The following is a 12,132-nucleotide window of genomic DNA, read 5'->3' as shown; positions in this document are numbered from 1 at the left end:
AGACATTGGTTCCAGTCCTGCCCAGTTGCAGACTGTCCGCTTTGTACTGGTCCCACCTCCCCCAGAACCGGTTCTTCAAATTTGATACCCTGATCCCACCTTCCCCCTTATGATCCCTTTAGCCATAAGAGCTATATCCAATTCCTTTTTGAAATCACACAACATTTTGACCTCAACTACTTTCCGTGGTAGCGAATTCCACCGATTCACCACTCTCTGGGTGAAGAAATATCTCCTCACCTCAGTCCCAAAAGGTTTACCTCTTATCCTCAAACTACCAGCCCTAGTTTTGGACTCCCCCATCATGGGAAACATTCTTTCTGAACCTACCCTGTCTAATCCTGTTAGAATTTTATAAGTTTCTATGAGATCCCCTCTCATTCTTCTAAACTCCAATGAATATAATCCTAACCAATTTAGTCTGTCCTCATCTGACAGTCCTGCCATCCCAGGAATCAGCCTGGTAAACCTTCGCTGCTCTCCCTCCATAGCAAGAATATCCTTCCTCAGATAAGGACACCAAAACTGCCCACAATACTCCAGGTGTGGCCTCACCAATGCCATGTACAATTGCAGTAAAACATCTCTATTCCTGTACTCAAATCCTCTCGCTATGAATGCCAACATACATTTTCCTTCTTTACTGTCTGCTGTACCTACGCACTTTCTTTCAGGGACTGATACACAAGGACACTAAGGTCTTGCTGTGCATCCATGTCTCTCAATTTACACCCATTCAAATAATAATCTGCCTTGCTATTTTTGCTACCAAAGTGGATGACCTCACATTTATCCACATTATACTGCATCTGTCATGCATGTGCCCACTCACTCAGCCTGCCCAAGTCCTGCTGGAGCATCTCTGCATCCTCCTCACAGCTCACCCTCCCACCCAACTTTGTATCATCTGCAAACTTGGAGATAATGGGCTGGAAAATCCCAAAATGAGACTATGTCCCTACGCCGGTGTAAAAACGGTGGAGTTTTACTCCAGAAATTCCTGCAAATAGGTTCAATGAATTCATAGACCTGCAGGGGGCTAGCAGAGACCTGGGGTGAGATTCTCCGACCCCCCACCGGGTCGGAGAATCGCCGTGGGCCGTCGTGAATTCCGCCCCCGCCGCCCGGCAAATTCTCCGAAGGGAGAAAAGTCGGCGGGGCGTCAATCGTGCCGCACGCCTCGGAGAATGGCACGGGTGGGCGCGAGGCAATGGATTTCAGAGCTGCCGATATTCTCCCGCCCGGATGGGCTGTCACGTCGGCGTAAACCAAAACACCTTTAAATCGGCGTCAACCAGTGCCCAAGGTTGATGCTGACCAGCGTGGAGGTGGGTGACGGCCTGGGGGATTGGCCGCTGGAGAGGTGATGGCGTGGCCGCAGTCTGTATGTGTGGGGGAGAGGGGTGTGTAGGGTTGTGTGTGTGTGTGAGTGTGGCGGGGGTGGGTCGAGTGGGGTGGGCTCCGGGGGAGAGCCGGGAGGGGGGGTGAGTGCCGGGGAGGGGGATGAGTGCCGGGGACGGGAGGATGACTGCCGGGGAGGGGGAGGGGGGGCGGGGGGGACGGGGGGACGGGGGGGGGGTCCGTGCCGGGGAGGGGGATGGGGAGGTGCGTGCCGGGGGATGGGGACGGGGGGCCGTGCCGTGGAGGGAGACAGGGGGGGGTCCGTGCCGGGGAGGGAGACGGGGAGGTGCGTGCCGGGGAGGGGGACGAGGGTCCGTGCCGGGGAGGGGGACGGGGACGGGGGTCCGTGCCGGGGAGGGGGACGGGGGGGTCCATGCCGGGGAGGGGGAGGGGGGGACGGGGTCCATGCCGGGGAGGGGGACGGGGGACGGAGGTCCGTATGGGGAGGGGGACGGGGTCCATGCCGGGGACGGGGACAGGGGAGGGGTCCGTGGCGGGGAAGGGGACGCGGAGGTGCGTGCCGGGGAGGGGAACGGGGAGGTGCATGCCGGGGAGGGGGACGGAGAGCTGCGTGCCGGGGAGGGGGACGGGGAGGTGCGTGCCGGGGAGGGGGACGGGGACGGGGGTCCGTGCCGGGGAGGTGGACGGGGGGGGTCCGTGCCGGGGAGGGGGACGGGGTGGTGCGTGCTGGGGAGGGGGACGGGGAGGTGCGTGCCGGGGAGGGGGGGATGCGAGGGCAAGTGAGTTGGTCCACCTGGCCAGGTGCCAGCCTCCAACAGTCGGACCCATGCGGTCCATAACATCCTGCTGGGGTGAGGAGGTGGTATGGGCAATGATGACATGTCGTCGTTCCCCCCCCCCCCCCCCCCCCGCCACAGGCCTTCATGTTTTCCGGTCAGCCAGCGATGTTGGCCGCCGTGGCGGCAGCCGCTAATGTCCATGTTGCCCTGGATGAGGAGGAGGAGCGTGCCAGAGAGGCGGGGCAGGCTGCCGCAGAGGGGCAGGCGGCAGCCGACCAGGCTGGAGGGACACTCGCCCGACAGGACGAGGAGGGGGAGGTGGATGTCACGGCCCCACGGCAACGGGGGCACCCGAGGACGCCACGTGTGTACCGGCCCCGGCTGTCGTACCAGGACCTCACGGACCGGGAATGCAGGAGGAGACTCCGGATGAGCCGGGAAACCGTGGCACACATCTGCCACCTGCTGGCACACCTGTCACCGCGTGGCACTGGCGGGGGACACCCTCTCCCCGTGTCCGTCAAGGTTACGGTGGCCCTGAACTTTTATGCAACGGGGTCATTCCAGGCACCGAGTGGGACCTGTCCGGCATATCGCAGACATCGGTGCACCGGTGCATCCGGGCAGTGACAGATGCCCTATATGCCATTGCGCACCGCTACATCTGCTTTCCTGTGGACCGGGCCAGCCAAGATGCCCGGGCCGTGGGCTTCTCTGCCGTGGCCGGGTTCCCCATGGTCCAGGGCGCGATTGATGGGATGCACGTCGCCGTGCGGCCACCTGCAGATAACAGGGCCGTGTTCACCAATAGGAAGGGGACCTATTCGATGAACATACAGGTGGTCTGCGACCACCGCATGATGATCCTGCACATCTGCACCCGTTACCCGGGCAGTGTACACGACTCATACGTGTTGTCACGGTCATATATCCCCGGCATGTACGAGGGACGCCATCCCCGGCTGAAGGGCTGGTTGCTGGGCGACAGGGGCTACCCATTGCGATCGCGGCTGATGACGCCTATACGGAGGCAACGCAATGAGGCGGAGAACCGCTACAATGATGCCCATGTAGCGACAAGGGGAGTGACAGAGAGGTGCTTTGGCAAGCTGAAGATGCGTTTCAGGTGCCTGGACCTCTCTGGGGGCGCCCTCTAGTATCAGTCAGATAGGGTCGGCCGCATCATTGTGGTGTGCTGCGTCCTGCACAATATAGCCCAGCAGAGGGGCAATGTGCCGCAGGCAGAGGACGGCGGAGTGGAGGAGCAGCAGGAAGAGGCGCAGTCCTCCCAGGTGAGGGGGATGGGAGCAATGGTCAAGGCAGACGGGGTAGACACAGGCGGGTGGCTGTCCACCGTTACCGGCTGGGCCAGCGGGCACAGGACAGGCTGATAGACGCCCGCTTCACTGACTAGATGGGCGTGGGAATCGGGTAGTATGTCCACAGACCGCACACCATGGCAACACCCGACCACCCACACCCCCCACCATCCACCCACCCAGCACCCTCACCCGCCTCCCCAACCCCACCCGCATGCACACCACCCCCCCCCATTGCCGATCCACCTGTGGCACAATGGCCGGGCTCACACAATTGCCGGTGGACGCGAGTCTATTGCAGGCCATGGAGGATGATGACAACCCGCTCTGCGATGAGCTCCTGGCTCCACATCGTTGGACGATGTCTGACCCATGGCCACAGTACCACCATCCACCCGGACCATCCCTGCATGCGGCTGTGACACTGCAGTGCACGGTCCCGTCCTCTGCCCGGGGGGATGTTGATGGCGGCCCAGGGGGAAGGGGGCAGACTCACCTGGGGCTGAGGTAAGACCACCCCTCACACACACACTGGCGCTCAACGTACATGACACCCCCGCACGTTTTGGACAGAGCACAAAGGCAGCTTCTGTAGGTGTAACATTGACTTTAATAACGAAAGGAGTTCATGCTTTAATAACGAAAGGAGTTCATGCACGTGCCCTAGCCCCTAAAACTCATCTGTGCCCTGCACCCGTGCCAACTTACTCAGTGTCTAATTGTTTGGCCTTACGGGCCCTTTGACTACGCCGAGGTGGTTCCCCAGACGGTACAGCAGAACTGGAGGTGGACTCCTGCGATTCCTGCCCTCTGACACGGGATCCCTTTGGCGGCAGTTTCCTGGGGCGTCTTGGCCTAGATGGGCCAGGCTGCGGCCAGGGCGACAGGGATGGCAAGCTGCCAGCCTGTCCTGCCCATTGCCCACCCGATGCACCAGGGATGGAAGGGGGGGGGGAACCCGTGGTGTTGACGTGTTCCGGGACCTCCCCTACAATGGGACCCGGAACGGGCCCCAGCACCTCCTCCTCCCTCGGGGTGCCCGATGGCCCCCAGGCCTCTACATGGGTGGGGGATGCGAACGGACTGGCCATCCGATGCCTCCCTGACATCTGGCGCTGCCAGTCCTGGAGGCCCGTGCTGGTATCAACAGGGGTCTGCAGGTTTGCAGCCATGGAGCTCAGGGGGTTGTTGTGGTTTCGTGGCTCGGCTGTGACGGGCGCCTGTGGCTGCCCCTCTCGTCGCTGGGTGGCACACGCCTGCGTCGCCGCACCCGCATGAGACTGGGGCGCCGTCTCCCTGTTGCTCCAGGTCTCTCCGTCTCCCGTGGTCTCCGAGGGGCATCGTGCGGGCGGTCTGCATCTGTGGGGATGGGTGCCTCGACGTTTGCTCCTGCGATACACAATGAAGCATGCATGGTTAGACACGCAGGCAGTGATCAGGTGATATGGGGGAGGGGGGATATAGCCGAGGGGGGATATGGGGGTAATGGGGGAGAGGGGATATCGGGGAGGAGGGATATGGGGGATATGGGGGAGGGGGATATGGGGGAGGGGGGATATGGGGATGGGCTGTCGGTGGCTCACTTTCTGGTGGGCCCCCGACCTCTGCATCAGCAACCTCCCGGTCCTCAGGTCTGCCAGCCAGTTCCAGGGCCCTTTCCTCATGTTCGGTCAGTGGCCTCTCATCAGCGGGGCCTCCTCCAGTCCTCACATGCTCCCTGGTGTTGTGTGCGCGCTTCTCCTGTTGGGGGTGGTGGCAGGGGTAAAAGGCAACAGTGTTAGACAGGTATATGAATGCACGCCATCGGTTGCGCGTGTATTGCAGAGCTTAAGGTTAGGGCTGGATTCACTTGGGGATATGGGGGAGGGGGGATATGGGGGATATGGGGGAGGGGGGATATGGGGGCTATGGGGAGGAGGGATATGGGGGATATGGGGGAGGGGGGATATGGGGGATATGGGGGAGGTGGGATATGGGGAGGGGGGATATAGGGAGGGGGATATGAGGGATGGGGGAGGATATGGGGGATATGGGGAGGGGGAATATGGGGAGGGGGACGTGGGGGAGGGGGGATGTGGGGGAGGGGGATATGGGGAGGGGGATATGGGGCGGGGGGATATGGGGGAGCATATGGGGGATATGGGGAGGGGGGATATGGGGAGGGGGATATGGGGAGGGGGATATGGGGAGGGGGGATATGGGGGAGGGGTGATATGGGGGCGGGGGGATATGGGGAGGGGGATGTGGGGGAGGGGGGATATGGGGAGGGGGATATGTGGAGGGGGGATATGGGGGATATGGGGGAGGGGGATATGGGGAGGGGGATATGGGGATATGGGGGAGGGGGATATGGGGGATATGGGGAGCGGGGATATGGGGAGGGGGATATGGGGGATATGGGGAGGGGGATATGGGGGATATGGGGGAGAGGGGATATGGGGGATATGGGGGAGGGGGATATTGGGGAGGGGGATATGGGGAGGGGGGATATGGGGAGGGGGGATATGGGGGATATGGGGGAGGGGGGATATGGGGAGGAGGGATATGGGGAGGGGGGATATGGGGGATATGGGGAGGGGGGATATGGGGGAGGGGGGATATGGGGGAGGGGGATATGGGGTACATGGGGGAGGGGGGATATGGGGAGGGGGGATATTGGGGCTATGGGGGTGGGGGGATATGGGGGATATGGGGGAGGGGGGATATGGGGGAGGGGGGATATGGGGGATATGGATGATATGGGGAGGGGGGATATGGGGGATATGGATATCGGGCAGGGGGGGGGGGGCTCACCCTGGCTGCCCTGACGAGGTTGTTCACCTTCTTGTGGCACTGGGTGCCTGTCCGTGGTGTCAGGGCCACAGCGCTGACGGCCTCTGCCACCTCCCTCCACAGACGCTGGCTGTGGCATGGGGCGACTCTGCGGCCGTGTCCGGGATACAGGGCCTCCCTCCTCTGCTCCACTGCGTCCAGGAGCGCCTCCATGTTGCGGGACTGGAACCTCGGGGCTGAGCGGCGGGCGGCCATCCGGTCGGGTCTTCTGGTTGTGTGGGGGGACCAGCGCGTCTTATGAGCCGTCACGCCGAGCGGCGTGCATGACGCCGCACAGCGTGAACCACGTGAGCCAGCGTGGATAGCGTCACGTCGCTGCTAGCCCATTCCGGGCCGGAGACTTTGCGACGTATGGGGCGGCGCGATGCAGGTGGGAGTTGCGCCGTTTTGGGCGCCGGTCGCGCCGATACCGGAGAATTTCGCCCCTGGAGTAAATCTCGCAACTTTTGATGCAGATATGGGCCCCGCACGTCCGGGTCAGAGGCCGCGCATGCACACAGCGGCGGCCTCCAGCGGTCGAGCCGTGCTCCATGGCGACTTGGACCGCGGAGCCACACCGAAGAAAGAGACCCCCGATTGGCCGCGTGACCGAGCCTCAAACCCCGCACATTTAATCCGCGGCCGCCTATAAGGCCCCCCCCGGTCTCCGATCCGCCCGCCCCCGATCAGGGCGGCCGTGGATTGAGTCCGCTGCCGCCATGCGAGTATCCCGACCGGCAATAGCTGGTTAGTCCCACGCCGTCGGGAACTCGGTCGGTCAGGAGCGGAGGATTGATGAGCGGGTCTCTGGCAATGGGCCCCCGGGGGCGCGGCATACTCCACGGTGACGCCGATTTTCGGTGCCCGGAGAATCGCCGGGCCCAATTATGGCGTCAAACTGGATTCTCCGCCCTGGCGCCGGCCACGATTGTGGGGTCGGGCTGCGGAGAATCCAGCCCAATACATTTAGTTCCCTAATCCAAATCATTAATATATAATGTGGACAGTTGGGATCCTAGCACAGATCCCTGTGATACCCCACTAGTCTCTGCCTGTCAATCAGAAAAAGACCCATTTATTCCAACATTTTTCTTCCTGTCTGCCAACCAGCTTTCTATCCAACTCAAGACACTACCTGCAATCCCATGCACTTTACCTTTACATATTAATCTGCGATGTGTGACCTTATCGAAAGCCTTCTGACACAAGAGGCAATTTAATGTGTAAATCCTAGGACACTTGCATATTCAAGAATAGTTAGGATGAGAAAAGATAACTGGGATCATCGAAATTCATTAATTTGGCGTATTAGTTCTCCCAACGTGATTCGAGCCACCCCACTCATCAGCGAACTGGTGGGAGCCCCCATTTCGTCTGTGGGTTTGAATGCTTTCAGGCACTTAACAAGTCAGCCTGGGCTCCCTGAGGATCAAGTATTCCAGATGGTGGAAGTTCTGCTCCCGTGACCTGACAGGTAATCAGAAGTCAGCAGTTCTCCATTGCAGGCAGTGTCATCGGGACTGCTGGCAATAATGCACAAAGGCCTTGCCGGAAAATCACCCCTGGATCCCTGACCACAGCTAAGTGAGGTGGGAATGGGTTCACGGTGACGAAAGAGAACAGACACCTTGCGGCAGAGACAAGGGCCCTCGGATGGATTTCAACACCACTCTGCCTCCCCCACCTTTCCTATGCCAGGTCCTTTGACTGGACATGGTCATATTTGTCAGGCAGGATCTGTGTTTATAAGACTACACGCAAACATAGTTCATTGGCCGACCTTTCGCAACCAAGGGGACCCATGTGACATATGTTCACTCCCAGAGCCACCATTAAACACTCCAGTGGTCTCAGGGATAATTGGTGTCAGGAATTGAATCAATGAGGTTAATTGCCATCTCATAGGTTGCTGTAAAAACCAGTCTGGTTCAATAATGCCCTTTAGGGGAGGAAATCGGCTGTCCTTACTTGGTCTTCCCGCAATTAGACATAGAACATGAAATGAATGAAAAATGAAATGAAAATCGCTTATTGTCACAAGTAGGCTTCAATGAAGTTACTGTGAAAAGCCCCTAGTCGCCACATTCCAGCGCCTGTTCGGAGAGGCTGGTACATACAGTGCAGAAGGAGGCCATTCGGCCCATCGACCCACTCAAGCCTTCAGCCACCCTCTCCCCCGAACCCAATAACCCCTCCTAACCCTTTTGGACACTGAGGGCAATTTAGCATGGCCAATCCACCTAACCTGCACATCTTTGGACTGTGGGAGGAAACCGGAGCACCCGAAGGAAACCCACGCAGACACGGGGAGAACGTGCAGAGTCTGCACAGACAGTGACCCAAGCCGGGAATCGAACTTGGGACCCTGAAGCTGTGAAGCCACAATGCTAACCACCAAATCAATTGATTCTCTTTTGAATTATTTTATTGAATCTGCTTCCACCATCCTTTCAAACAGTGCATTCGAGATCACAGCTACTCAATCTGAAATAGACCATTTCCTCAAATCGCCTCTGCTTCTTTTCCATATCACCTTCAATCTATATTGTCTGGTTACTGACTCTTCTGGTGCTTCGTTACTCCATCAAAACCATTCATCCAATTGAAAACCTCAAAGAAACAAATTCAGCTTCCCCAGTCTATCCGAGTCAATGAAGTTGCTCATCCCTGGAACCGTTCGAGTAAACCTCTGCTGCACCCTTTCCAAAACCTTGACATCCTTCCAAAAGTGTGGGTTTGTGTGGATTCAATGAGCTGGGTTCATTTCAAATAGACTGGAATAAGAGTAGACTTGATCGGCTCATTGGATGTTTCCTCTGGCCATATTTTCTCATATGTTCTTTAATGTTTTTCTACTTCCAGATCGGAGGTTGTATAGCAGTGAACATCATCAGTGCCATTTCCTGTTTAGCAGCAACAGTAATATATTCTGTAAACCTTGTTTTTTTATCGTTCTGCCACTATCATTCAGCGCGCTGTGTTCAAGATGAGGTGTGTGTTACATTTGATACTGAGCCATTATAAACAATATTTTTTTTTTCTACTTAATTTCTGTCTAACTTAATTTCTTTCTGTTTAACACATCACAGATTCTAATTTCCATACTTCTCCTGCTGACGCTGCTTAATGTATTAATATCCATTGCAATTTCAATCGCCAACGCAAAGATTACCTGTGCAAGACCAAAGGTAAGCTAAGTAATGAATGGATCGAATGGGCTATCTCTACAGTACAAGTACATTTTAGAAAATCCTGCCTGTATCAATGATAACTGCTGGGTACCAACCCCTTGCATTACACCCCACACTACAGAGCTCAATGGAACAGCAGGTCAGGCAGGGCAGAAACAAGCAGCCAGTGTGTTTCTGCCACTTCTCACCCAACAGGAACAATTAAAATTAACTTTCCACAATTTTATTATCCACCCTCATCCCAGCAGTCCCACAAGATACGTTAAGCCAAAAAATTAGATGAAGTACAGCAAGGTTCTACCAGCCAAAGCTTCAATCATACAATGTTACCCACACAGGAACAGGTGACTTGACCTCTCAAATCTTAAGCAGTTTTCCTGTTGCATTCTCCCTCATGTTTTCTGTTTTTTTTCACTTATTCTAATCGGCCCTGACACCACTTTAATATCCCCGGTTTCCAAGCAGCAGTCTGATTCGCTTTTAGCTGGGACTCAGTGGGCAGCACTTTGTGATCTGAGGTACAGATTCGATCAAAGTCCAATGCAGAGATTTGAGCACCAAATCTAGGCTGATACCCCCGGTGCCAGTGATGAGGGAGTGCAGCCCGTCTGTCGGTGCTGTGTTTTCAGATGGGAGATTAAACCAAGGCCCCAGTCACAGTCTCAGGTGAATGGAAACAGCCCCATGGAATGATTCTGAGGATGAACTGGGGAGTTCTCTCTGATGTTCTGACGAACATTTATCCCTCAATTAACATCACCAAAACAGGTCAGCTAGTCATTATTACAGTGCTGATGGTGGTAAACCAAATAGACGATGATCGCTTTCCCAGAAAACCGAAGGGATTCTCCGGCCGCCAATGCCGAAATCAGGACGTTGCCTGAGGCCCTCCCCCCCCCCCCGATGCTCCGCCCCCTGTCCGTCCGAGTTCCCGAGGCGTGGGTCTCTCATGCTACTACTTGTCGTGAACTCGGCGTGGCGGCTGTGGACTCAGTCCGGCGCCACCAAAGTCGGGAGAGAGCCGATCCGCGGGCAGGCGGCAACTTTGGCAGGGGCTGAGGCTCTGTTAGGGGGTGGTCCGGGGGGGTTGCGAGCCGGACAAAGGGGGGGCACTATTTTGCAGGTCGAATCCACGGACCCAGCAATTCTCTGGCCGTATCGACAGCTAGAGCCGGGTACAATACTCTGCCTGCCTACTAGCCCCCCACCAAACGGAGGATCGGTGGCCGTTTTGCGCCGCATTTTCGGTCGTAAAAAGGCCACCGTTCCCACGCCGGCATCAGGACAGAGCCTGAAAGTCGGAGAATCCAGCCCCTGCTCTCTGGTCAGCTTGTGATCAACATCTGTGATATGAGGATGTCTGCAGGTGAGCCCTCATGTTGATAAGGATTGGAGTCAATGTATGGGATGTCTTTGATACTGATTGGAGTGCCTGGAAACAAACAGTTCAGAAGGTGTGGAAAAAGCTGGGAACAAAAGAAATGACAAGATGGTAGAAAAGAGCGCAACAAAATAAGAAAGGAAACATCGTCGACCTCAGGCCAACGTGATTCAGCTGTGCCAGCTCCAGACGGGGTTGCCACTCATAACTCGGCCTCAACGACCACAATAAGCAAATTTCATTCCAGAAATAACGGACACCCGAGACACAGCGCATTCGACTGCTGAGACGGAAGGTTCACGATGTTCAGGTGCAATCTTGCTCAGCAGAATCTGTCTGCCACGTTGCCGAAATTATGATTGTGAGTCTCGTTCAAAATGACTTCCACAGCTGGAAAGCGCAGTAGAAACACCCAAGGTCATGGGTGTCTCTATAGAAATGCAAATTTTGTTCAATTTCTTGTTAAAAACATGAACAAAGATTTTTAGTAAAGATTTTTTTTCCAAATCTTGTTTTCTCAAGTCTCCAAACCGATTTGCTATTTAGTTGTCTACGTGCAGTTTAATGTTTTTGTGAATCTTCGACTACTTTACGAGCTGCCTGTGTGTGCAATGGATGGTTAAAATTGCCATTAACATTTCCTGGACTGCATACTTCCTTGAACCTTACAGACACATATTAGAGGGGGTCAGAGGGATGGATTTGGGGTGGGGGGTCGGCAGTCGGAGTGGGATTCGGAAGTCGGAGGTTAGGAGCGTTGAAGGCTGGGGGGGGGGGAGCTGGATTTCGCGTGTGGTGTGTGGTCTCAGATATCAGAGGGTTGGGTGATAAGACATAAAGTGGTTGGGGTAGCTCTGGGGATGTGGGAGTCAGGTCGGAGCATGGAGTCCAGCAGGTGGGGTATAGATTGGTCGGAAGGTCGGGTTGGGGAAGTTTGTTGTGGGGGGGGGTAAAAACTGGGTCGGGGAGGTCAGGTGGCGTCAGGGATTAGAGCCACGCCTGTGGGTTCAGGAAGGATGTGTTCTGTGCAGGTGGGATGTCAGGGGGTTGGGCTGGTGGGGGAATCCCCTGAGGGGGTCAAGAGTGTGTGTGTGTGTGTGTGTGTGTGGGGGGGGGGGTCTCATGTGTAGATCAGTCTTGGTATTTAAAATAGTTACGCAGAAGTTGGAAAAGGTTTTATTTCTTCTGAGTAATGATGAAATGAAAGTGAAAATGAAAATTGCTTATTGTCACAAGTAGGCTTCGATGAAGTTACTGTAAAAAGCCTCTAGTCGCCACATTCCGGCACC

At 56.3% G+C, this 12,132-nt stretch overlaps 1 protein-coding gene across 2 annotated transcripts in view; it reads left to right on the top strand.

Annotated features, from left to right (window-relative positions):
• LOC140389547 (membrane-spanning 4-domains subfamily A member 4A-like) overlaps positions 1-12,132 on the top strand; it is a 53,695-nt gene that overhangs the window by 29,472 nt on the left and 12,091 nt on the right. For both annotated transcript variants that reach the window (XM_072473752.1, XM_072473751.1), the window contains 2 exons: positions 9,134-9,262; positions 9,361-9,459. In XM_072473752.1, coding sequence (XP_072329853.1) covers positions 9,134-9,262; positions 9,361-9,459 — 228 coding nt within the window. The remainder of the gene's footprint in view (positions 1-9,133; positions 9,263-9,360; positions 9,460-12,132) is intronic.

The sequence above is a fragment of the Scyliorhinus torazame genome, chromosome 14, assembly GCF_047496885.1.
Source record: "Scyliorhinus torazame isolate Kashiwa2021f chromosome 14, sScyTor2.1, whole genome shotgun sequence".
Classification (NCBI taxonomy): domain Eukaryota; kingdom Metazoa; phylum Chordata; class Chondrichthyes; order Carcharhiniformes; family Scyliorhinidae; genus Scyliorhinus; species Scyliorhinus torazame.
The sequence above is the reverse complement of the archived record's forward strand: the minus strand, read 5'-3'. Positions and strand labels throughout refer to the sequence as shown.